At 38.5% G+C, this 25,933-nt stretch overlaps 2 protein-coding genes and 1 long non-coding RNA gene across 3 annotated transcripts in view; 2 read left to right on the top strand and 1 right to left on the bottom strand.

Moving 5' to 3' along the window:
- CREBRF (CREB3 regulatory factor) overlaps positions 1-5,828 on the top strand; it is a 29,208-nt gene extending 23,380 nt beyond the window's left edge. The window contains exon 9 of the mRNA XM_070739395.1: positions 46-5,828. Coding sequence (XP_070595496.1) covers positions 46-161 — 116 coding nt within the window. The 3' untranslated portion in view covers positions 162-5,828. The remainder of the gene's footprint in view (positions 1-45) is intronic.
- LOC139160922 (uncharacterized) lies at positions 5,191-8,864 on the bottom strand. The gene is made up of 2 exons (XR_011558038.1): positions 8,432-8,864; positions 5,191-5,602 (listed from the first exon to the last, which is right to left on the bottom strand). It is a non-coding gene; the product is annotated as an uncharacterized lncRNA (long non-coding RNA).
- BNIP1 (BCL2 interacting protein 1) lies at positions 8,689-25,933 on the top strand. Its single transcript, XM_070739397.1, has 6 exons — positions 8,689-8,802; positions 9,880-9,972; positions 11,723-11,814; positions 12,969-13,070; positions 17,349-17,467; positions 24,241-25,933. Exons 1-6 carry the CDS (start codon positions 8,719-8,721, stop codon positions 24,435-24,437), a joined length of 687 nt encoding a protein of 228 aa, XP_070595498.1. The 5' UTR covers positions 8,689-8,718; the 3' UTR covers positions 24,438-25,933.

Here is a 25,933-nt window from a genome sequence, read left to right as displayed (position 1 = left end):
ATTCTTAGTAATATTCTGAAGATGTGTTTTTACCCATTTCTCTAGGACAGCCAGTATCTGGACAAACTTCAGAATTTGTGAACCAGGTTTTAGAAAAAACAGCAGAAGGAGATCCTACAGGAGGACTTGTTGGACTGCGAATACCAACATCAAAAATTTAACAGACATCATTTTATCCCATCACACTGATCAGAGCTCTGCCTGCATCATGTACTACTACATTGTAGAATTAATTCTGGTCTGCATGTGAGTTTAGTGCTGTATAAAACACAGTTTTAAGTTCCATTATTTTTTTGATTTTGTTTTTATAACAAAAGTGAAAGCATGATATAAAATGCTTAATGGCATTTTGGAGCATAAACCTTGTAGATCTAAATCTGCTTCCGGCATAAATGTAATGGCTACATGTTTATTTTAAAATTAAGTTTATCTAGGACCAGATTATATAGGTAGGAGCAAAATGTTTTTTGCAAAGAAAAAAATCTAGTAAAACGCCAAACATTTTGGCAGGTTTATGCTCTTAAGTTTAAAAAAATGTAAACTCAAGGATTTTTTTTTTCAAAACTTGTTGCTTTTTTTCTTCTAAATTAAACAATAAGTTTTCTTTGTAACCTAACTTGTAAATAGCACACTTAGCAATAAAGCTAGTGTGCCATATTAAAAAAATGTAATTTTCTGAGCTTGATACGGTATTTAAATGTCTGTGCAAGTAAGAAATAACGTATACTCTTTGTGCCTTGTATTGAATAGGGAGGGAGGGAAGGGGAAGAATAAATATGGAATAGTAAACATTTTGTAAGATGAAGAAACTCCTATGGGAGAGAAGATATATAGATGGTCTCAAGGGTTTTAATGTATTTGTTCCAGTTCTTACAAATTTTTGAATGTATATAGGAATATGTTGAAAATGTAGATATGCCACAGAGTCTATGTATTGTATAAAAGATGGCTCTAGAAAAATAATTTTCGGTACTTGGCCGGAAAAAAACAAATACTTGCACATTAATGCGATTGTTTATTTTTGTACCAAAGACAAATGCAACTGAAATGGCAAACTGCCAGTTTAAGTAAAGTTTTGCACAGCTTACATGATACTGTACTGAATGTATAAAAAGAAATATAACTTAAAGGTCAGGGTTAGGGATCTTACTGAACTGTGAATTTCTTTCTCTCTTTGGGTCCAATTATCTACAGAAGGAGCATTCATACATTATTATTTTGCTGATCCTCTAGTTTCATAGTAGATAAATTGGCCATCTAGAAGACTGTAAATCCTTTTTTGTTTTCTGCACTTATCGTAGAAATTTTAATATATTTGGATTTTAGTAAGCTATTGATAAAACAGATTTCAACTTTGGGAATTAGAAAATTTAGCTTATAGTATACTTCCAACCAACCAAAATAAAATTATTTTTATTGTAATATGTATATATGTAAAAATGCTACAAATATTTAATTCCTTAGTTGCCACTTTTCCAATTGTATTATTGTGCATGTGATGTTTCCAAGAATCAACACAGGCGAGAAAAAAAAGAATTTCTAGATTTTATATTTTTGTACAGATATTTGAACTAGCTTCTTCAAACTTATACGTGACTTATTGTTAACTCATAGTTTCTATGATTGAGGGAATACAAATGTGTGTGCAGTTTGCCTCACAAGAGTTTGCTTTTAGTCAGTGTTAAAGAACCAATGAAAAGCTTTATCTCTTAAGGAGAGAGTTATTTATGTTAAGACAGAATCATTATATGGTTTCATGATTGCCTTTCCTCCCCCTTTTTTGATATAGATGACTACGTAACACTGTTTACTAAAATACCAAATAATTTAGATGTAGCTCCAAGAAAATGCAAAAAGCTCATGGATTTCCCCCTAACAACTCCCCCCCCAATTCTCTACATACATTTTGTAATGCAGTTGTTGCATCTCAATAGATTATTCCTAAATGGAACCTAACACTCATTTTTTTAAAAGTTTGAAAGATTGGAAAATGCCAATACTGTATACCACTACAGAGTTGTACCACCCTACAGCTTTTTTTCCTTTTTATGTCTCTTAAATCACTGTTTATTGCCATTTACTTAAAAAAAACCTGAAGTATTTGTAAGACGTCACCAGAAATTTGCATGTCCTGATGGAGCAGAAGGATTTTTAAGATAAACTGTAGCCGAAATAACACTGGCAGCTCAGTAATGTGTCTGACTTAACACTTGTGTGGAGCTTTTGTCTTCTGAGTATTTTATATCCATCTACCGTGATATACTGGAATAGTGTTGAGTTTCATTGGTAAATGGCATTTAAATACCGTTCATGCTAAAATTCTAATTCTGAATCAGAACAGCATGAAAAAGATATATTCTACAATAAAATACAGCTATTTTCTAATCAGGACTTATTTAGCAAGATTATACTGACAGTAAGATATGATATCCCCTTTGTAACTCAGTCTTCTCTGAGCTGATACTGCTTTTGCAGCTTGTATGTGTGTGTGTGTGTGTATGTGTGCGTGCATGTCTGAAAACTGGTATGATTTTGTTCTAGCAATGAAAAGACTTTGAACCCTTTTAGTGGATTCCATGCCCTTGCATTTCAGTGTTTTCTATGTATTAAGTTATAGTCAAAAAGCTTTTTCAATAGTTGAGCTTTTTAATGGTGACACTTTATTTTGTATCTATTTATATATGTATGTATATCTTAGAAAAGCACTTTGTTTAAAAAAAGAAAAAAAGATATTGCATTTTATATGATTCCTGCCATTTGCTGCTAACTCTGGACTGGTCAGAATGCTGCAGCAATACTTGATCTAAATAAAACCTGGCAGTAAAATGTAGAGTAAAGTTGAGACTTTTGCTAGTTTAATCTTATTGTAAAGATGACATAGGCAAGCTGTGCAGCTTTACATTTTAACCAGGAGACTCTGTGGCATTTAAAACAGTCTAGAAATGGTTGTACTTTTAATGCCAGTAACAATCTGCTTCCTCTAGTGTCATTAGATATACGTTTAGTGTGTAATTATCACAAAGATTTTTAAAACCCAAATATTCATGTTTTGTTTGGGGAAATTGTGGCATGCATTTTTGGCTGATTATCTTTAGAAGAGCTCTAAAGGTTTTCAAACTTCATACATGGAATGTGGATCTTATTGAAGTCTCTGGTCATTTTCTAAGCGTGGATGTTGTGGATATTCTAATGTCCCCCAAAAGCAATTATCCATTTTTTAAAAAAGTCCTAAATTCTCTTTTCATACACTGGATATTTTAGAGTACATTTCCATTGAAAGCATGCTCTTGCTAAAAATTTGTCAGTCTGAAACTGAGTGCCACACTTCTATTTTTGAATGGCTATGATGAACTACTTGCTCTGTACCATGTATGGTTCTTGTCCTTTATCCACTTACTCCATTGACAGATTATGATGTGGCTTTATATTGTGCCTTACTTGTATATTAGAACCAAGTTTATTTTTCATTCCCCAAGACTCCTTAAAACCTTTTAGAAGCAAACAATTAAAGCATAATAAAGGAACTTCAAATAAATCTGACTTAAAATTATATTAATAGTTTGTACTGGCATAGGGTGACCAATTTTTAGTGGTCTTGGAAAATAGGGTTTTTATAATAATTCCACTACATCTCTTAACAACAGCTTCTCTGCCTCTTTTATTGAGTAAATCTTGGTATTTAATTTTTTTGGGTTCATTAGTACTAGTCTTTTGACTAGTTGAGAACTGGTTCTTTCATGCTACTGTGGCATCAGTGCAAACAGTGAGACTGTTGTAAGACTTGGGCAAAGATATACATACTTCAGTAGTCTGGTTGGTAATTTATTTTAAAATTTAAGTTGAAATGTACTGGAGAAAGAGCAAAAACTTCTATAACAGATTAAAGGTCTCTTAAACTTAAAAGCAACAGACATTTCTCAAATACCGTACTGTCAGTGTGAGTTTCACTTAAGTCTGTACCACTTTTCTGATGTTTGCCTTTGTTAATAAATCTGCTTGTTTATCCACAAATGTCAATAACTGATGTATGGTTTCTCTTACGTCTTATAATATGATTAGTTTTAAAGCATTAATATTATCCTACTTGTTTTTCATGGGTTTTCTTACAAGTTGCCTTCAGCACAAATAGTATAGCCAGTCGGTTCCTTGACATTTAGCAGTCTTCCTGTTGAATTCTGTTGAGGCGCAGTCACAAGACATTATACAAACGTTTAGCCTTTGAGGCCTGAAGTTCACTCCTGTCTACTCATAGTTTCTTCTCTCTTTTTAAAGTAAGGCTTTAGATGTAAAATCATGTATTTTAGTCTGCTACCAGATGGAAACCTCTATTTTGTATAACTGAAAACTGCACTAAAATGCAGTGTCTTCATCTTTTTATTTTTTTTATCTGAGGGATTGAGCAAATTATATTTCAGTAAATTACTAAGCGAATTTCTTTAATAAATCATGGCATGTAAGGGCATTACACAATAATACTTATGTTATTTCCAGAGTAAACAGAATGCTTTGACAAATGGCACTTTAGCATATACTTCCTTCAAAGCATTCTAACTCGATTGGATCTCAGAGGTATACTTTTTAGTTTTCCCCCATTATTTTGAGTGATAGAGTGTTCATGCAGTGAAATGTTTAGCCTCTTAAGATGTTAGGAACTTCCATAAGAATATACTGGTCACTCCCTAATCCTAAACAAACATGCTTTAAAATATCCCATTTTACATGGAATTTGCTATACTGTTGCATATAGGGCTGTAGCCTTAACTTTTCCTGAAATAGAAAGCTTGAGCCAAAATTAAATCTCCATAAAAAAGAAAAAAACAAAGTATGTTATATTTAGGTCAACTGATTTTCTAGTCTACCATTTTATCAGGAACTAACTCTAGTGGTATAAAGGTCATACCTCCTCCCCATGCTTTGAATTGCCTCTTGGTATCAAGCTTCTAATCTAGTACATTCAGGTATTGTTGGCATTTTTCGTGTATTAAACATATATTTCTCTTAAACACAATCTTAAAATTTAATAGGTTATAAAAGATGTTAAATATCTATTGCTTAAGAGTTAAAAGTACATTATTTTGATTTCCCGTTGATTTCATTGGATCTGCCTTAAGTTTGGATTCAAACATTTCTGCTAGCTATGAAAGCTTCAATATCGAAAGACTGAATTTCTGTCTTTTCAGAAACATTAAAAAAAAATCATTTCTAGCTTCCAAGAATATGGGGAAATTACTGCTACTGCTGCAGTACTGTTCTCACAGATGCAAAATAATGCAACATTTAGCATTGGTTACTGTAATATGTTCTACAAATTAAGCTGTCCTTTCTAAAATATATTGAAAATCTGATTAAAAATTAAGGCTGCAGTCTTAAGTATTCCTACTTGGAAGTAGATTTCACTGTATTATGGGATGCCTCTGTAAACCTGTTTAAGATTGGGGAGCAAATCTGATAGTATATGCAAACACAGCAAAGTTTTTAAAGGTAAAAATAGTACATTAAAAACTATTGTGACCTTCCTCTACAGGATTATGTTTGTAATGCTGTTATGTTCTGTGGTCCATTTCCAGCTGGAGCTCAGAGATATGTATTGAAGGTCTTGTCTCTGTTTAGAAAAAAAATATCCTGTTTAAAGCATGATCTGTTTGCAACTTTTATAATGTTTAATGTTGTGTATTTTTTCCTTTTTAAAAAACAAAGACACAATTAAAATATTGGTTTGGCTTTTTTTCCTGTCATCCTTGAGCCCAAGCATTTCTATTCACATACAAACTCATCAATGTATGCAACATCCTTTGTAATTGAAAATAAATTGTGAAGAGAAGTTCTGACATTGTGGTACATTTAGTGTGTTTATGTTTGTGATTTTTACCCATAGATTGCTGTCACAAAAAGGTTTTATTTTAATTTTTTTTCTTAGTATCCTGTATACATCTGTATTAAATGGTTGACCTTCTCATGAACATATATTGCTTACACAGATGAACACACAAATACACACATGGACAAAAAGAGACATTCTGGTATCTCCTGCTTTGTGGGATGTGGGTAGCAGTATGTTGGTTCACAAAATCTGGATTACAGATCCTATCTTCCTTAGCAGAGCATGAGTGAATTTAAAAACTGGTTTTTAGTTCCACATTGTAAGCCAAAGTATGTAAGAAGTGACTGATATTTTCTTTACTGTGAGTCAGGAATGATGAGTTAGGATTAGACTACACTTTTTCTTACTTAAATGTGTTATGTTGACCAATGTCATAATTGGTGATTGTGGGGATAGATATTTTAAATATTAAATATCATAATACTGGATCACCTAGATCACCTCATAGAAACCTCAAACTATTATAAATTATATATAGTAGTACATGGCTTATGCAGTCCCATGCAATTATGATATATTTAATAAACTAAATCATGAGTTTGCATAACCTGATCTCAGTCACGGAGTAGTATGGCTGTCCCATTTGGCAATTGGGAGCTACTGAATGATGATTTGGTGGACAGGAAAAAAACCTAACTCAAATGCATCAGTTTAGACATAACATTTAGAAGACCATGAAATGCTCAGAAGTAAGCAGAACTCTGGGAAAGCAAAGGAAGAAACTATATGTATAAACTACTATTTTTTCAACCTCTCTTGTCTTTGTAGTCCTGCCCCTCATAGTTAATCCCAATGTTTTAACAACCTTATGTAAACTCTAATTTGCATAAACCAGACTAATCTCTTCCCTCTTTAGGCCTGCCCTAGTAAAACAATTAGTAAATTAATTGTTTTCACTATAACTGTGTCCATCCATACCTCTGAGAAATTCTTGGACAGTACCAATCCCCTTAGAAATTCCAGAAGTGGATATAGTGGCAGAAAATAAAAATATTCTAAATAATGTATAGTATGATACGACCAAGTTAGATGTATGCATATGGCTGATGAGTATTGACCTAACCTACACATTTTTTGTTTTACTGTATATGAACATTTCTATTAAGCAAGCCATGATGAGTAATGGAGGACAGAATCCATGGGCCTGTTGGTTGAACATTATGGCACACGGAAGACATTTAGAAGTGCCCTAAATGCTGAAGAGAGGGATGAAACGAAAATTTATGACAACATACAGGAAATGATTAGACCTTTAGTTCTAATTGCAATTATATGACAGCATGCATAAAATGACGTCATTCAGATGATATGAGTGGGTATTGAAAGTAGGAATCCACAGATTGATTGGTGTTACCAACCCAGAGCTGGGTTTTGAGGAAACAAGCATTTTGAGCAACATTCTAATGCTGCAATTTAGAGAAAATTTAGTTAGATAATATGAATCAATAAATAGAATAAGATGCAGAGTACAATGAAAGTTTGGGGGCTATTTGATAATTCCTGAAAAGGATGATTCATCTGCTTGATTTAGATATAGATTTATCCATATATATTAGGGGGAGATCTTAGTTAATAAAATAAAAATATAAAGCAAACATAAAGTATGCAGGTGTAAGGAAACTAATTGAATAGTAAATGTATGGATATTTATAACATAACCCTGTTTTGCTGTTTTTTATTACAAGAAAATTAGTTAAATATTAATTGGAAACTTGTATATTCTGCTCATTTCTAGCCATATGCCTTTTTCCTTTTGAAGAAGTGCCTGACATCATTCCTTCATTTATTGAAATCATTCATTTTATATGGAATATTTAGAGGCTTGTTTTAACTTCGATTGTTTTTTAATATACAGTATTTGAGGGGGATTGTTTTGTAAGCAGGTGATGATGGAATAGTTTTACTCATTTTTCTCATCTCATGTCTTTAATTTCTTTGGCTTCTTTTTGACATAACTTTGCTCATCACATTCAGTGCATCAATAGAAAAAAAACACCAAAATAAATAAACCCCAGCACTGACTTAAAGGATTTAATTCTGTAGGATATAATTATAACAGCAATGAAAACGATAAATAAGCTGAACCGATATTATATATGTAAGCTACCTTAGATCAAATCTGAATTTGAGTAAAACATTTCAAAACTTCAGAAACTATCAAGTAACGCTATTTATTTAGGCTTTCTGTAAAGAGGATATCTTAAAAGTATAAGAGCCTCTTATACAATTTCAAACTAGTGGCTCATTTAATGCAATTTCCGCAGCAATCCAGCAGTCGAGTTCTCCTTTCCTATCTAGGATGACTTCATCTGGAAATGCTGGGGAATTATTTATTTTATTTATTAGCCTAACTTTCTGCAACCCCCCCCCCCCCCACGTCCTCAAATATCAAGTTCTTCTCTCTTTGAAGGACAGCAACAATAATGGTGCAAATATAAGTCCCAATAAATACCATTACATATTATAATCAGATAAAAGGCGCTACAGCAAGGGAACATCTGAATGAACAGTCGTTGCCAAACAATTCCGTCACCGCAATCTTAAACATACTGTAATAGACATTGTTCTCCCTCCTGACTGCAAAGACTCCGGTAAGCGATGCTGTCGGGGGAAAACGTGGCAGAATTCGAGGCACTAAAAATTCCTCTTTCCGTCCAACACCACTTCGCCCACCTTTAGCAGCTGGAAGACCGGGGAGGAGGGGGTATTTGGTGAGAAAGGAATGCGTCACGCCTGCGCCAGCCAATGACTTCTCTTTGTTGGACGTTCGATCTCGAAGGCCGCTCGCGTTCCGAATTGGCTCGGCTTCCTTCTCGCTCGCCGTAGTTTGCCCCAAGATGGCGGCGGCCGGTGACGTGCCGGTCCGGGTTTGCAATCAAGAGATTGTCAGATTCGACCTGGAGATTAAAGCCGCCGTGCAGGTATAGTCCCCGTCGCTGTTGTTCAATCACTCGCGGTGTTATCGCTGAGCATTTGATTTTTATAAGCCCGTAACCGCCCGTCTCTCTTTATCAATGGTCGACCCTCCGGTACAGGTTGGTCCAGCTGCTTCCCCTAAGCCAGTAGCTGGATGGGTCAGTTTAGCTCAACCCAGGGTAGGCAAAGTTGGCTCTTCTATGACATGTGAACTTCAACTCCCAGAATTCCTGAGCTAGCATGATTGGCTCAGGAATTCTGGGAGTTGAAGTCCACAAATCATCGAAGAGCCAACTTTATCTACATGTGATAAATGCTGCAGGTCACTTGATCGTTTCGGCGGCCCCAGATTTGGGCAATTGCTTCTTTAGGCGCTGTAATTTGTCAGCTGTTCGTTTTTCCTGCTTTGGTGGGTGATGGTAATTTCACCTTGGATCCCTCTTTCAAATAGTTAATTTTTAAAAAAAATCAAGAATAAATATTTTACTTAAAGTATCTCACTGATATATAGCAATAGCATTTAGACTTATATACTGCTTCATAATGCTTTTACAACCCTCTCTTTAGCTGAAGTAGCCTGCAGTGTTGCCCTCTAACCATTTTATTTATTTATTTAGTCCAATACACAATACACATTGAAGAGAATAGACATGTAGTAATATATATAAAGAAAGGGATAGAAGTAAAGATATAAAAATAGAGGAAAAGATATATGAAAGGAAGCAAAGATATATGAGATAAAGGAGAGACAATATATATATCACCCAGCCTTCTTGAAATTGCTGCATCTTGAAGACCCAGATATATATGTTCCAAGAAAAACATCAGTGTGAAAAGTGTGTGTTGTGTTGGTTACATTTAAGTTTTTGCCTTTTCCTTGGAACTCATAGTGATGTACTGTACATTACACTTCTTCCTCTTACTGTTTTCCCACAACAAATGATTCTCAGTAATAGGCCGGGTTCAGAGGGTGACTAGTTCAAAGTCACCCAGTAGAATTCCATGGTTGAGGATAGACTACAATCTGTACATTAAGAATCTTTCCAGATCTAGGCTGACATTAGAATTTACTTGTTTTTCAGGATATCCGGAATTGTACAGGACCTGTAAGTGCACTTGCAGAATTGAATGCCAAAGTAAAAGAAAAATTCCAGCATTCACGTCTCAGAATACAAGTGAGGAATATTGACAAAATATTACTGATGTTTTGAAAATAAACTCATAGATGTTTTTACTAGCTTCCAACTCCCATATGTTTGCACTCATCTGCATGTAATTCCTTATTGCTTGAATACTAAGCTGTTGTAAAAGTTTTTTTAAAGGTCATATCGTCTGATTCTGCATCAGAATTGATGCAGAAATTTGCATCAATTTATGCAGAAATTTAAGAATTGTCATTCTTAAATTTATATCTGTTAACAATTGTCAAAGACCGCAAGTTAGATAGCTTCGTTTTTTACCAGAGCTCATAGTAAGAACGTTAAAAATGTCATGAATTTATTTTATTACTATTTCAGTTATGTGCATTTGAAAACCTTATAATATATAATGTTGAATCTGTTAGATACAATCTATGTATTACTATATTACTATAGTATAATTTAAAATATAAGCTGCCTTGAATCTACGGAGAAGGGCGGCATAGAAATCCAAATAAATAAATCAAGTATGATTCATAGTTTCAGCATGTTAAAGATATATGAGGAAGTAGATGCAGAACTTGGAAAACAGTTGTAGTGAGGGAAAAGTGGAAATTTCCAGGAATAAACAAATTTATCTCAAACATACCATATTTTTCAGACTATAAGACCATAAGATTGGAGTATAAGACGCACCTTAGCTTTTGGGAAGGAAAATAAGAAAATATATTCTTTTATATTTTATGTACCCCCAATCAGCTGTTCTCAGAGGTGAATTTTAGCAACAGGTTCATTGGTTGTGAGGTCTGCTCCTTGTTTTTTTCCCCCTTGCCTCTGAAACCTCCATTTCAGAGGAGGTTTTTCTAAAGCTCCGTTTCAGAGACTTGAAGTTCCATTTCAAAGACTTTTTACAGTCTCTGAAACCTCTGTTCGAGAGGCTGGCTGGGGAACATTCGGAGTATAAGACACACCCAGATTTTCATCCTCCTTTTTGTGCAGGAAGTGAGTCTTATACTCCAAAAAATACGGTACTTAAAATTGATGTAAGATATTCCACTATTGGAACATTACTATTGGTTGCTGCTTTAAAAAAAAAAACATGCTGGAAATCTTACCGAATGTTGGCTCCTTTTTTCATATATTCATAAATGTTGTAAAATCCAACAATTCTGAACAATGATTTAATCAATTAAAATACAGTAACAAAAGTAGTTTTACTGAGGGGCAGGGATTGGAAAATTAATGTCTTTTCATTAGAGGAACATCATGTGGAAATTGTTTTCCATTGGAGATGTATATTTATTTTCTTCATATCATCTGATTCTGCATCAGAATTGTCATGTCAATTCACCTATGACTGCATAAAATATGACCTTTAGTTTTATTCTATTTACTAAGTATTCAAGTTGTCTTACCCTCAAACTCCATTAAAGAACACCAGGTGTTCTGTTCATGCTCTGTAAATAATCTAAGAATCAAATATGACTTGTTTCCTGGGTAAGATAAGGAGAGAGATTGCAACATTCCATGGCTCTTGATTGTTGGTATAAAGGTGGGAATGGGATGCAATATCCCATCTAGATATTCAGACTGCATACTACTACTGAGAGAGATGTTCTTATTGTTCGTTCACTTGAAAGTGGGTAAATAAAATTAACACTGAAACATTTTGACAGCCCTGATCCATCACATTTTATTTGCAACCAAGGCATTTTGTATTTGTGCATTTACTAGCATATTTCCTTTTTGTATATAGAAGTATACATAAATAATGTGTGCTTTTTAGGAACTTGAACAGATGGCTAAGGAGCAAGATAAAGAATCCGAAAAACAAGTATTACTCCAAGAAGTAGAGAACCATAAAAAGCAAATGCTCAGGTCAGTTAAAAATTTCAAAAATTACCAAGACCAATTATGTAATATATTTTATTAGCTGAGCTTCCAGAATAGGAATATAGGAAGCACTGAAAGTATCCCTCACACAACATTTGATTGATTGGATATTTCAGTTCTATACTTTCCTTTCTGTAAGCAACTCCCTACTTCTTTTTAAATTTATCAAGGTCCTTATGTAACCATAAGTGGATGTTATGCAAGAAGATAACCAACTGCCGTCAATGACTTCTTGCTTTTCTTCTTGCTTTAGTCAAAAAGCTTCTTCAACCCTATAGAGCAATTTGGAAGTCACGTGGATAGGAAGGAGGAGTTCAGTTGGACACAATCCAAGAAGGGCTCGTGGGGGGGGGGGAGTTTTAAGAAAAGTAAATAATAACCTTGTGCTTGTTTGTTCAGGGGAAGAATCTCTACACATAGCAATTTATCAATTAAATATCAAGATAAAATTCAGTTCTGTAAAATGGGATGAAATGATGGGATTGGATAATCATGTGAAGTTTGCTTTGTTTTGTTTTGTTCTGCTTTGTTTTGTTTATCTCGCTGTCTAGTATCCTAGTGTTCCTTTCTCAGATAAATAAAGGATGTGCCTTTCAAGCGTAAAACTGCAGATTTATGATAGAAGGACTGATTTTTGTTTGTAGCTGGTACTCAACTTTTATACATGGGGATCTCTAGCAAGTAGTATCTAGGCATCTCCATTAAATTTAGTGGGGTTTCTTCCAACAAAAAATAATTGGGGGAAAAAAATAATTCCCTACAATATTCTGTTACTACAATTACCTATGACTTGTAATGCAACTTTTGATCAGTTGATGGAAAAATAATAGTTTGATTCAGGCCATTATCCAGTGTTAGAAACATAATTATAAAGATTGCCAAAAGTTTGGATAATAATCATTGATTTCTGTAAGCATCCAGATATTTTCACTGTTAAACAGACCACTAACCTAGGCACACTATTTATGTGGTAATAAGATATTTAAAAAATAGAAAAATAAATATATAATGCAGTTTTTAATATAACAGCTAATAAAATGTTAATTAACCCAATGGCAAATTGAATGCTTTAGTTTTTATGGATTCAGATATCTCAGGAACTTTGTATGTGATGCAAAGGTGTGTATTAATAATTTCAGCAATCAGACAGCCTGGCGTAAGGCAAACCTAGCTTGCAAAATTGCAATTGACAATTCTGAGAAAGATGAATTGCTGCGAGGAGGAGATCCTTTACGACAAAGGTTGGTAATTATTCTTTCTCCTTGTGATCAAAAACTGGCACAGAAATTCCCAACCTCCTGCCAAATTCCATTTTAGAAATTCATTCATGTGAACCATTAAAAAATCGACGCTGTTCTCATTTGCGATGAGTTTTGTGAAATGCTGCTGGGAAGCCAGAAGTTCTCTCTTGCTGATTTCAGCCCCTGCATTTAATCCATGCTTATGACTTCCTTTGCATCTTATTGTCAGGTCTTTGGCCTGCCACACCTTATGCTATTTTAAAATGCATTCTTTGCTATGGGAATTTGGGAGGGGTAATTGAATGTGGGATGTCTGCATGGTGCCATAACAAATTCCTTCTAGATTGTCAAGGTCATCCTTTGTCTTTGCACTTCTTCACCTGCACAGAAGAAGATGGGAGCTTCTGCCGAGTTGGCAGATAAAGATTGGTCAACGTAATGGACTTCAGAGTTTGGGGACAAGGGCTTGAACTTTCAATTGGGTGAAGAAATCCCAGGGACTTCAAATTCTTTTGTATGAGTTCTGGTCTTTTAACCTTTCTGTGTCTACTGTTAGACAAAAAGAGGAAGAGGGAAGGAGAGAGGAGGGAAGGAAGGAAGGCAACATGCAAATGTCTTGCCAATTTTACCTGAGTGGCGGGGAAGAGGGAAACCCAACCAAGCCTTTCACTGCTGAATATGGTAGATTATAAGGAGTCCAGTGTTACTAAGCAGTCCAAGATGAAATGTCTCAAGGGCAGCTGTGATTAAAAGAAGGAGGCATTTCACTGGCAGTGCCCAGCAGCCCATTTGAATGGAGGGGTTTGCTTACAGTGAAATGAAGTACAGCAGGCAAACTGAACACTCCTGACTGAACAGGCCTAAGTGGGAGAACATTACTTTTGACCTATAGAGACAAAAATAGAGGTGGCCTTCCTAATGGTTTGGGGATGACTGTCAGGGTTTCAAATAGCATCCAAAACTAAATCAGAGTCCGAGTATTCCTCAAAGTTCCAATTTATTAATAAAACCATGTTGGCACACCTGGTGGAACCCGAATCTGAAACTTCCCAGATTTCACCACCCAGTTGAAAGTTCAAGTCCGGTGGGAACAGCTGGAGCGATACATATTGCAGGGACTCCCGGACCTTCAACACGTTTTCCTTTGTTTCAGTGCCAATCTGGACAGCACAGATCTAGGGAAGATCTGTGTATAGATGGAGCATACTTTGGAGAGCAATTGGGTGTGAGGCAGACACCTGATCACTTAAGACAGTGATGGCGAACCTCTTTTCCCTTGGGTGCCGAAAGAGCGTGTGTGTACGCTATCGTGCATGCGCAAGTGCCCACACCCATAATTCAATGCCTGGGGAGGGCAAAAACACCTTCCCCCACCCCCTGGAGGCTCTCTGCAGGCTGGAAAGAGCCTGTTTCCCAACTTCTGGTGGGCCCAGTAGGGTCATATTTCACCTTCCCCAAGCTCCAAAGGCTTCCCTGGAGTAAAAACGCCCTCCCCCATCCCCTCGGAGGCTCTCTGGAAACCAAAAACGCCCTCCAGAGCCTCTGTGCGAGCCAAAAATCAGCTGGCCCGGCACACACATGCACGTTGGAACTGAGCTACAGCAACAGCTTGTGTGCCAGCCAATAGGGCTCCCTGTGTCGCCTGTGGCACCCATGCCATAGGTTCGCCATCACTGACTTAGGAGAAACCTCCGAAACCAACGGAGAAAAAGCCTGTCCTTTTGACAAGTTTATAGCAATGGCGCCCACATAGCAGGAAGTGAAAAAGGAATCGACAATTGAGCAGATGGAGAGGAGTAATTTACATGCTCTAAAGATTGGACATCTGAGAAAGTGGGCAAAAGGATTTATCTGGTGGAAAACTACCATGTGTCGGAAATATGAAAAGCAGCCTTTATAGAGAGAACACTGAAAGCAACAGGATTTAAACTGTAATAAGCCGAGAAGGAGAATGGAGGGAAAGAAAAGTGACACTTTGTTAAAAAGAACTTTCCCTTTTGAACTGCTATTGCTAAGAACACTGGAGATGTAAATTGAAACAGTACCCAACTGGAAGAAAAGAACTTTACAAATAACAAGAACTGAAGATCCGATAGGTTAAAGGGTAATAGGATTGTGATTAGAGAAACTACAAGGAGAAAGATTTTGAATGTTGGAAAGTTCAACTCCTTGCCCCTCACACCCACAAATCCATCACGTTGCCCAGTCTATTGCCATGTTGGCAGAGTCCACCGATCTTTCCATGCAGGTGTAGAGACAAAGGGTGACCTTGGCTTTCTAGAAAGAATTTGTTATAGCTTCATGCCAGCAACTTCATACAATTCCCCCTCCCTTTCCCCCCACAATAGAAAACGCATTGTATAGAATATTATAAAGTGTGGCAGGCCTAAGATCCCAAATAAAATGGCTTCAGCCTGACACTGGCCAAATGACAAAGTAATTTTTCCCTACTATCAAGAAATGGCTAGTTGGTCATAGTCAGGCTGGAACAATCTGGGTTATGCAAATCAGCTCTAATGCAAAAAAAAACAAATTAAGTTGAACTCAACACTTGGTATCCTCATGGACAAGTATGTACTTCTTGGGGACATGATTGAAACATTTAAATATGTTAAAGGGTTAAATAAGGTTCAGGAGCAAAGTGTTTTTAATAGGAAAGTGAACACAAGAACAAGGGGCCACAATCTGAGGTGAGTAGGGGGAAAGATCAGAAGCAATGTGAGAAAATATTATTTTACTGAAAGAGTTGTAGATCCTTGGAACAAACTTCCAGCAAACATGGTTGGTAAATCCTCAGTAACTGAATTTAAACATGCCTGGGATGTTACAATACAGTGATCCCCCGGGTATCGCGATCCCGATCATTGCGAACGGCTATATGGCGATTTTTCAACCCGAAAGTCAAAACGCCATCTGCGCATGCGCGCCCTTTTTTTCTATGGCCACGCATGCGTAGATGGCGCCGGGCAGATCAGCTGCTGGGCGGCTTCCCTGGGTCTTCCCCCTCTTGCTGGCGGGAGGGCGAGCGGCGGGCATCAGCGAGGAGTTTCCCCACCGCCCATGCAAACTCCTCGCTGCTGCCGCGCCCGCCGCTTGTCTTGTCCGCCCGCTGCTTGTCCGCCGCCTGCCTGCCCGCGCGCCCACCGCTCGCCCGCCCTTCGCCCGCCCACGCCGTTCGCTCGCGCCGCTTCCCAGCTGAGTCCTGAAGCCAGAAGGCAAAGGCGAACTTCCGCGTTTGGCTTCGGGACTCAGCTGGGAAGCGGCGCGAGCGAACGGCGTGGGCGGGCGAAGGGCGGGCGAGGGGCAGCGAGGAGTTTGCGTGGGCGGTGGGGAAACCCCAGCGCCGCTTCCCAGCTGAGTCCCGAAGCCAAACGCGGAAGTTCGCCTTTGCCTTCTGGCTTCAGGACTCAGCTGGGAAGCGGCGCGAGCGAACGGCGTGGGCGGGCGAAGGGCGGGCGGGAGCGCGGGCAGGCAGGCGGCGGACAAGCGGCGGGCGGACAAGACAAGCGGCGGGCGCGGCAGCAGCGAGGAGTTTGCGTGGGCGGCGGGGAAACCCCAATCTTCGGCTCCTCGCTGCTGCGGCGGAAGTAAAAACACCATCTGCGCATGCGCAGATGGTGTTTTTACTACCGCAGCGCTACTTCGCGAAAAACCGATCATTGCGAGGGGTCCTGGAACGGAACCCTCGCAATAATCAGGGGACCACTGTATATCCATTGTAAGATAAAATACAGGAAATAGTATAAGGGCAGACTAGATGGACCAGGAGGTCTTTTTCTGCCATCAATCTTCTATGTTTCTATGATGTAAAAGCATGTTTCCATTGCTCCTTTTAAAATATGTTTTTCTACTTCTGTATTTAGCCTTACTCCTTAACTATGAGATGATCTTACTAACCAGAAGTTATTTAGTTAAGTTTTATCTATCAAGTTCAGGCAGATAACAGTATTGTGTTCACCAAAAGTCAAGTGTGACTCGAGGGAGCCTAAGAAACTTAGGAAGTGGCAGCATTTATATGTTGGCATAGACCTGGTTAGCTGATTTGAATGCAGAAACCACATCATTTAGAATCAAAAGCTAGACTGAATAATGGAACAAAATATCTTAGCAGAAAGGAGTGGCAAATCCTTTGCACCATTCCAAGGAAACTGTGTAATGTAAAGCATGTTTGCAATTGTACTGGAATGCAATCTTTTCTATGGTCCTCCTGGAAGAAGAAACTAGAAAGCAATATAATTTGAAGCTCCATGATGGATTTCTTTTTCCTTTCTCTTTTAGAAAGTCTACTAAGGAAAGTCTGGCAGAGGGGGCAAGTAACATCACAGAGAGCCTGATGGGAATTAGCAGAATGATGTCTCAGCAGGTTCAGCAAAGTGAGGAAACCATGCAAACACTAGGTAACTAAATAATATGGATTTAAGTTCAGGCTGGACAGTTGGTCTTCAGATGCAACAGGTTCTTTCCACCTCATTCCTATATCGGCCCCAGAGCCATTGACCTTTAGTCATTTATATGGGGCTTCGATGAGAGGAAGAATCAAGGAGACTTGGGCCTTGTGGACCTTCCTCTCGCTGGAGACATTTATGAATACAGTGATCTCTCGGTTAGCGCGGGGGTTACGTTCCAAGACCTCCCGCGCTAACCGATTTCCGCGTTATATTGGATGCGGAAGTAAAACCACCATCTGCGCATGTGCGCCATTTTTTTCATGGCCGCACATGCGCAGATGGTGGAGTTTGCGTGTGGGCGGTGGGGAAGACCAAGGGAAGATTCCTACAGCCGCCCAACAGCTGATCTGCTCCGCAGCGCGGAAGCAGCGAGGAGCCGAAGATGGGGTAAAGGCAAAGGGGAAACCCCATCTTCGGCTCCTCGCTGCTGCCGCGCTGCGGAGCGGATCAGGTGTTGGGCGGCTGAAGGAACCTTCCCTTGGTCTTCCCGCTTGCCGCTTGCCAGTCCACACACGCCCCCCTGGATGAGCCGGCCACAGGGGCGAGGGGTGGGGATGAAGGGGCAGGACTTCCCGGGCGGAAGGCATGCTCGGCTCTGCCGCTCCAGCCCCTTTCGGCCGAGCAGCCAGGGAAGTCGAGCCAGGCGTGGCGGCGGCAGCGCTGCTTCTCCGGTCGCCCGGTCCTCTCCTGCCTCCTGCGCCGATGTTCCCCGCTGCGACGGAAGGCAGTCGCTTGGCTAGGGAGGCTCGGCCGAAAGCGGCTGGAGCGGCAGAGCCGAGCACGCCTTCCGCCCGGGAAGTCCTGCCCCTTCATCCCCACCCCTCGCCCCTGTGGTCGGCGGGGATGAAAGGGCAGGACTCCCTGGGTGGAAGGCGTGCTCGGCTCTGCCGCTCCAGCCGCTTTCGGCCGAGCCTCCCTAGCCAAGCGACTGCCTTCCGTCGCAGCGGGGAACATCGGCGCAGGAGGCAGAAGAGGACCGGGCGACCGGAGAAGCAGCGCTGCCGCCGCCACGCCTGGCTCGACTTCCCTGGCTGCTTGGCCGGGGAGGCTCGGCCGAAAGCGGCTGGAGCGGCAGAGCCGAGCACGCCTTCCACCCAGCGATTGTTCCGCTGCCGCCAGCATGGCCTGGCTGGCAGCGGAAAATGTAACGGAGCCCACGGGGGATTCGCCTTCCTCCCACCCGCAGCCGAGACTGATTGTGGGCTCCTTCGCAACCTCGGAGAGCTTCCGGGGCATGAAAGCTCACGAAAACCAGGAAGCTCTCCGAGGTTGCGAAGGAGCCCACGATCAGTCGGCTGCCGGCGGGAGGAAAGCGAATGCCACGGGGCTGGGCTCGGCTCCCCCCTCGGCTCCCCCCCTTACCAGCCCCGCCGCGGAAGGCTCCATTCTGTTCCCTGCCGGCCCGATTGAGCGGCCGGCGGTCTCCATTCAGGGAACAGAATAAAAAAAAAAATTTTTAAAAAAAATTTTTTTTTTTTAAATAATATTTTAATATTTTATTTTTTAAATAATATTTTTTGAAAAACCGCGTTGCAGCGTTTCGCGCTAATCGAGAACGCGCAAGTCGAGGGACCACTGTACAGCTTTATGTGAGAAAGTTGCCAGTTTCTCATTAAGTCCTATCATGTAGTCCTGTATAGGAATATTAGTTCAAGGATTGAAGGAAGAATGTCATTTGGTGCAACCAAGAGATACTGAGAAGATGTGTTTTTATTCTGTCATATTAAAGCATTTCTTTTCTGGGCAATTGAAATCCTAAAACTGGTGGGTTTAAATAGAAACGAATGCTTCTGCACCAGAGACAAATTCTTTGTGTCTAATCGCACTTGTCCAAATGAACTCTCCTCCCTTCTCTCTCTCCTTCTCCTCCATTCCACCAGGCACAGTACTGGAGAAAAAAATGGCTTGTCCTTAGATTTAAGGGACAAGTTGCCTTTCCACTTACCGAATTTAAGATACACCTTTTTACCCCCCCCAAAAGAGGGTGAAAACCTGGGTGTGTCTTATGTAGCCCACTCTTTCGTCTCTGCCTACCAGCAATTTACTTCCTTGCAGCAAACAGCAGTAGAGCCTGAAGCACAAGCCACTGATTATCTGCCTCCCGATACTCAGCTGATTGATTGATGTTGGTGCTAAAATGAAAGTGAAACTAAAGCTGCACAGAGGCAAATTGCAAGGAGAGGCAAGGCAGAATTTTATTTTCTTGTGCTAATCAAACTGTTTTTTTGTTGCAGAGAGATAAGTCAATAACTATAAATTCCTATAGAAAGTTCAAATTATTAGACTTATTTTTTAAAGACTGCTTCATTATTGTTCTAGGCAACCTAACAAAATGAAGAAGCTTTTTAAAATAAATGCTTGATCTGAAGAGGCCCAGTGCTATTGTGTCTTCTTTTAAATAGCCGAGAATACTTCCAGAAAGCCACATCAATTTTAAAGATCTGTAAAAGTATAATCTGAAATGTAACAGGGAGCTGTTTTAGTATAAAGCAGCTGACTTAAACTCTGGCTTAGTTATGTTTGGAGTAGCTCTATTTAAATAATTGGGAGGAGTAAATTTGATTACATTTAAGAAAACGTTCTGGGATTAACATACTGCCATAATGTACATTTCTCCAATTCTTTGCTATTTCTATGGGTCAGACACAAAGGCACAGAAATAAACAGCAAACAGTATATATCTTCTGTGCTGTTTGCTGTTTGGCAAATTGCTGGGAGACAGGGGCAGATTAGTTTTTTTCTTGTTTTCCTCCCCCAAAACTAAGGTGCGTCTTATACTCTGAAAATACGGTAAGTGATTCATATCATTTTCTTTCTCTCTCCCCCCCATAAATCTGTTTTTTTAAGTATCTGTTGAATATATATGTTAAAAATGAAACTGTTAAATATAAATATAATGCATGACATATCAATCATATATGTTATATTATGACAGAAATAGAAGAAAAGAGAGAAGGAAGAAAGCAAGAGCATAGGAAAGATATGATAGAAAGGGGAAGTTTGGGGAAAGAAAAAAGAAAAGGGGGAATGAGAAAGAAATGAGAAAAACAGAAGACATGCCGGCTATTTAGCCGGCACTTCCATAATATACGACCTGTGATTTAAATATATAGTTGGTGTAAATTTCCATAGATTTTTATTAAATCAATGGAAATTTTATTTAAAAGTTCATTGCATGGTGTTAGTTAAATTTTTGTAAATATTGTTGGTGTTTAGTTCTTGTCCATGTACTCAGTATTTTAGGGTTTTGTTCGTAATGTTTGTTGTATGTGTAAAGATTACCTTTGAAAAGTGTTCGGAAACTTCAGATCGTGCAGAATGCAGCTGCGAGAGCAGTCATGGGCTTACCCAGGTATGCCCATGTTTCACCATCACTCCGCAGTCTGCATTGGCTGCCGATCAGTTTCCGGTCACAATTCAAAGTGTTGGTTATGACCTTTAAAGCCCTTCATGGCACTGGACCAGAATATCTCCGAGACCGCCTTCTGCCGCACGAATCCCAGCGACCGATTCGGTCCCACAGAGTGGGCCTCCTCCGGGTCCCGTCAACTAAACAATGCCGGTTGGCGGGCCCCAGGGGGAGAGCCTTCTCTGTGGCGGCACCGGCCCTCTGGAACCAACTCCCCCCGGAGATCAGAACTGCCCCTACTCTTCCTGCCTTCCGTAAACCCCTCAAAACCCACCTTTGCCGTCAGGCATGGGGAAACTAAACATCTCCCCCTGGGCACGTTGAAGTTATATATGGTATGCCTGTATGTGTGTATGTTAGTATAGGGGATTTTCTTAAACTTATAATATTTTAATTAATTGGATTGTATTGGATTGTTTTTCACTTGTTGTGAGCCGCCCCGAGTCTTCGGAGAGGGGCGGCATACAAATCCAAATAATAAATAAATAAATAAATAAATTGCGTCAATCAATGTCTTTTATAAGTTATGTGAAAAGTTTGTTTTCGTTTCATGGTGTGTTGCCAGTACATGAAATCGTTGTTGAACAGTCTTCTTTTTTAATAGTATGTGTGTGTGTGTGTGGGGGGGGGGGGGTTGTCTTAGCCATTGGTACCATTTCTCCCAGGCCTTGTTTCATCCCTATTTTGCATTTGTTATTTTAATATCTTTGATATCTTTAATATCATCTTTATGATGATGACTTCGAAAGAAGGCAACACCTAGTCTATCTTGCTAATTACAAAGAGAATTGGACCTGGTTAGGGGGCAGACCATGTGAAAATCTCAGAGGTGGAAATTGCATATTACAAGGAATATGTATAGCACAAGCCAGACTAACAGTACAAAAGTTATTGCTAGGAGAAAAGTAACTAGAAAAAGGAAGCAAATAAAGGGAAGAAAAGGGAAAGAGAAAATGGTAGGAAAAAATATGAAAGTTAATGATTACACTGGGGTTAAGAGTGGTAAAAATGGAAAAGTCAGAAAGAAACAAAGGGAGTAAAGAAAAGGGGAAGAGACCAGGTATTAAAATGATTTAAATGATTGGAATTAACAGTGGGGAATTTAAAAAGGAGGAAATAGGGAAGAGATCAGATGGGATTTCAGGGCAAACTGGGCAATTAAAAGATTTTAATATTAGAGAAAAGAAACAGAAGAAAAGATACAATTATAAAAATAAAGAAAAAAGAAAGATAAGAGAATGGGAGGATGAGAGAAAAATCTTAAGAGATGAAGTGTTTGAGGCAGTAAAGGAAAATGGTTAAAGGAATAATGAATGGAAAGAAGAATGGGAAATATGATATTCATATGTGAATTATGATTAATGTGTGTAATTGCAATATCTGAATAAGATGATATGAATGAAATGGAAAGGAGGGAAGGAAATGTGTTATATACTTAAAATTGTTTGAATGTCAATATTTATGATTGTAATATGAAATTAGAGAATACCTACAGTCATAAGTGATCTATATTTGGATTAATATTTGTGACTGTAATATGTAGATTATTGTTTATAAGATGATGTTTGATAATTGAAAAAGGAGATATGGAAAATAAACTTCAAGAAATTTATTGTTTTTGAAGATAACTGGAAAAGGTGCTGAAGAATAAATAGGATACTATTCCATTACTATAACTGACTGATTATTGAAAGAGATTTAAAAAATAAAAGTAAAGAAAATATTTGAGTGATAAAATAGTAAATAAGAAGTGATAATTTGGCTCATATAATAAAATATTAAATTATAATAAGAAACCTGGAATTAAAGATGGAAATGATTGTTTTTAAATTGAAGGGTTTTAATTTGGAAAAGGGAATAAGAAGGTTTAGTGATTAGGGCATGGTGATATTGTTTATATATTAGAAAAGAAGTAGGAGGAAAATTAAAAAATAAAAATAGAGAGAAAGAATATAGTGGCAAAAATTGAAACATAAATTGTCTTTGGGGATATTATAAACTGTACAAGTTTTTAGTTTGTTTGTTTTGACTCGGTCAATACTCTGTTCAGAGAAAATACATTGTGTAAAAAGTAAAAAAAAATATTTCAAAAAAATATTATTGCTGTAGACCCCTTGCTCACTTTTCTTAGGGTGCCTTTGAGATTATTTGAATATAGTGTAATCCATTTTGGGGTTGGGGAGTCAGATCTGGATTTGCCATTGGTTATATCAGGAAATGATTGTGTAGTTGATGTTTTGTCATTTCATTTTGTGATTAAAAGTTATGTGTGTGTACATGCAGTTTTCTCCTCCCATAACAGTGCCCACTAGGAGAAAAAGTATTTTTATTTGCTTCAACAGAAGAAGTTAAGCATTAAACTAACTCTCATGTGCTTTGGGAAACTCTGTGGTTTTATTGAGCAAACTCTTCCACTATATGTTTATGTTGGCTCTTTCCCCCTTAGTTTGTAACTGTGGGCCTAAAAGACTTCATGCTTTTATCTGATTTTAGATGGATCAGATTGCTTTAACTAAATGCTTATGAATGTTTATAACGTTGCTGTTTTAATTATTTACATCTGCCTTTTTCAAGTGTTTGTGAGCAGCCTTAAGGGAGAGTTTGATCTGTTGGGATGCAGAGTTTGGCTGAAGTTAAACGTTTTAATGGTTCTGGAACTTAAGCCAACTCTGCTCTCAGTCTTTTATGAATGGGCCTCTTCAACATGGTAACATATCAATCAGTTGGTCATCAGATAACAAAAGAGCCATTTGAATTTATTTCATCTGGCTCCAGATTTAAAAATATGAATTTACTCAGTGAATTGCATGGGGTATGTTATCTTTCAAGGGACACAAAAAGATGTTTCCACAATACAGTGTTCCCTTGATTTTCGCAGGGGATGCGTTCCGAGACCGCCCGCAAAAGTCAAATTTCCGCGAAGTAGAGATGCAGAAGTAAATACACTATTTTTGGCTATGAACAGTATCCCAAGCCTTCCCTTAACACTTTAAACCCCTAAATTGCAATTTCCCATTCCATTAGCAACCATTTAGATTATTACTCACCATGTTTATTTATTAAAGTTTATTTTAAAAAATGTTTTTTAAAGGCAGACGAAAGTTTGGCAATGACATATGACGTCATTGGGCGGGAAAAACCGTGGTATAGGGGGGGAAATCGCGAAGTATTTTTTAATTAATATTTTTGAAAAACCGTGGTATAGACATTTCGCGAAGTTCGAACTCGCGAAAATCGAGGGAACACTGTACAGTATATGATTTTGTTCCATGCTTCAGAAACAACCCACTGAAATGTACATTTTATCTTTCAGTTACTTCTTCGCGAACTATCTTGGATGCCAATGAGGAGTTTAAGTCCATGTCTGGAACAATACAGCTGGGGCGAAAGCTTATTACAAAGTATAACCGCAGGGAACTGACTGACAAATTGCTCATCTTTCTTGCCCTTGCCTTGTTTTTGGCCACGGTGCTTTACATCTTGAAGAAAAGACTATTCCCATTCTTGTGATCTTTTTAGGTAAAAAGAGGAAGCGTGACTGTAAGGAAAAAAGAAAGGCATTATAGTGCAAAGAGACTTCTGACAGAAGAGACTTCTCAATGAGGCAGAATTTTACATTGAACTAGTAAGCCAAATGAGCAGCAGGTTAGAACAAGAGAAAGAAGGGTGCTTGTTTGCTCTGAGGCTGAAAAACTGTACCACTTGTCATATTCCAACATCTCCCATCTTTGGCCATTTCTACCCTTTTTCTCAGTTCGGTACAGAACACAGAGGACTAGAAGAATGCTAATAAACATATATCAATATATTGTATATTATGCCATTGGTAAAGTAGATGTGAATGCCAGTACTGTGAAAATCTTATAAATTAAAGGAAGCAGGGTGGGGTATAATAAGACTTATTACTGGTTAATTTGCAGTGGGGAGGGGGACTATTTCCTCAAATTGTCTCCAGAAAAAGCAATGAGGCAAATCCCCAATTCCTTTTTTAATTGATGGGTCTATATTATTCGTTTATATGTTTCTCTTGCTAGTGTTCTTGAGATAGATTCCTTTGCTTCATCCCAGATTCGAGTTCTCCCCTATGTAGGGAATGGCTGCATTGGATGACTGGACCAATTAATCTCTCTCAGATCTAGATTACTAGGTAATCAAAAAAAAATCTTATCAACTGTACTGGTCCAGTGTACTAGATTTTATGCCCGTGGCCTTCAAGAAGAGGACTTCATCCTGCACTGGATCGATTCAACTTGACTGTAATACACTAAAACAGTGTTTCTCAACCTTGGCCGCTGGAAGATGTGTGGACTTCAATTCCCAGAATTCCCCAGCCAGCTCTGCTGGGGAATTCTGAGAGTTGAAGTCCAATCATCTTCCAGCAGCCAAGGTTGAGAAACACTGCACTAAACAGACATTGTATTGAAGGAAGTAAAAAATGTTATAGTAAATATGTTTTCCTCATTTCTACTGTCAATAAAGGTGGGAAGAGAGTAGATGATAAAGATCATTGTCAACGATTATAGACCAAGTAAAAATGAGTTTATAAGCCACTTTTGAAATCTTTTATTTGCAAACTGGCCCAAGTCACTCTGTAATTGAGATGGGCAGTCTCCAAATTTGATAAATCAGTCTTTCTAAGAAAACTCTAGGGAGTTGTTCAAGCAATTGCCAGGAGTCAACACTGACTGCAAGCCCTGTGTATGTATGTGCAAACACAAGCACACATTCACACAGAGAGAATCAGAGACTGTGATTTTGTGTGTATGCCACAAGATGGCACTGAAGGACCATATTTGCTAAAATAACACACTTTAATTGGCAGACTTTGAATAGGTAACTATTCAAAATAATAGCGTAAAATGCTAGACAGAGAAGAGTCAAAGAAGCAAATTGCACTTAAAAAGAAATTACTGATCATGCTCTCTTATGTTTTGCAATAGAATAGAATAGAATTATTTATTGGCCAAGTATGATTGGACACACAAGGAATTTGTCTTGGTGCATAT

Source organism: Erythrolamprus reginae, chromosome 2, assembly GCF_031021105.1.
Source record: "Erythrolamprus reginae isolate rEryReg1 chromosome 2, rEryReg1.hap1, whole genome shotgun sequence".
In the NCBI taxonomy this organism is placed as follows: Eukaryota; Metazoa; Chordata; class Lepidosauria; order Squamata; family Dipsadidae; genus Erythrolamprus; species Erythrolamprus reginae.
Note: the sequence above shows the minus strand (reverse complement) of the source record. Positions and strands in the feature narration are given on the sequence as shown.

What these genes read in the sequence shown, in the direction of transcription:
- BNIP1 (XM_070739397.1), top strand. Translation starts at nt 8,719, where the DNA reads ATGGCGGCGGCCGGTGACGTGCCGGTCCGGGTTTGCAATCAAGAGATT. An exon ending in ATTCACGTCTCAGAATACAA is followed by an intron (nt 9,973 to 11,722) that starts GTGAGGAATATT and finishes TGTGCTTTTTAG; the next exon opens with GAACTTGAACAGATGGCTAA. An exon ending in CATAAAAAGCAAATGCTCAG is followed by an intron (nt 11,815 to 12,968) that starts GTCAGTTAAAAA and finishes TAATAATTTCAG; the next exon opens with CAATCAGACAGCCTGGCGTA.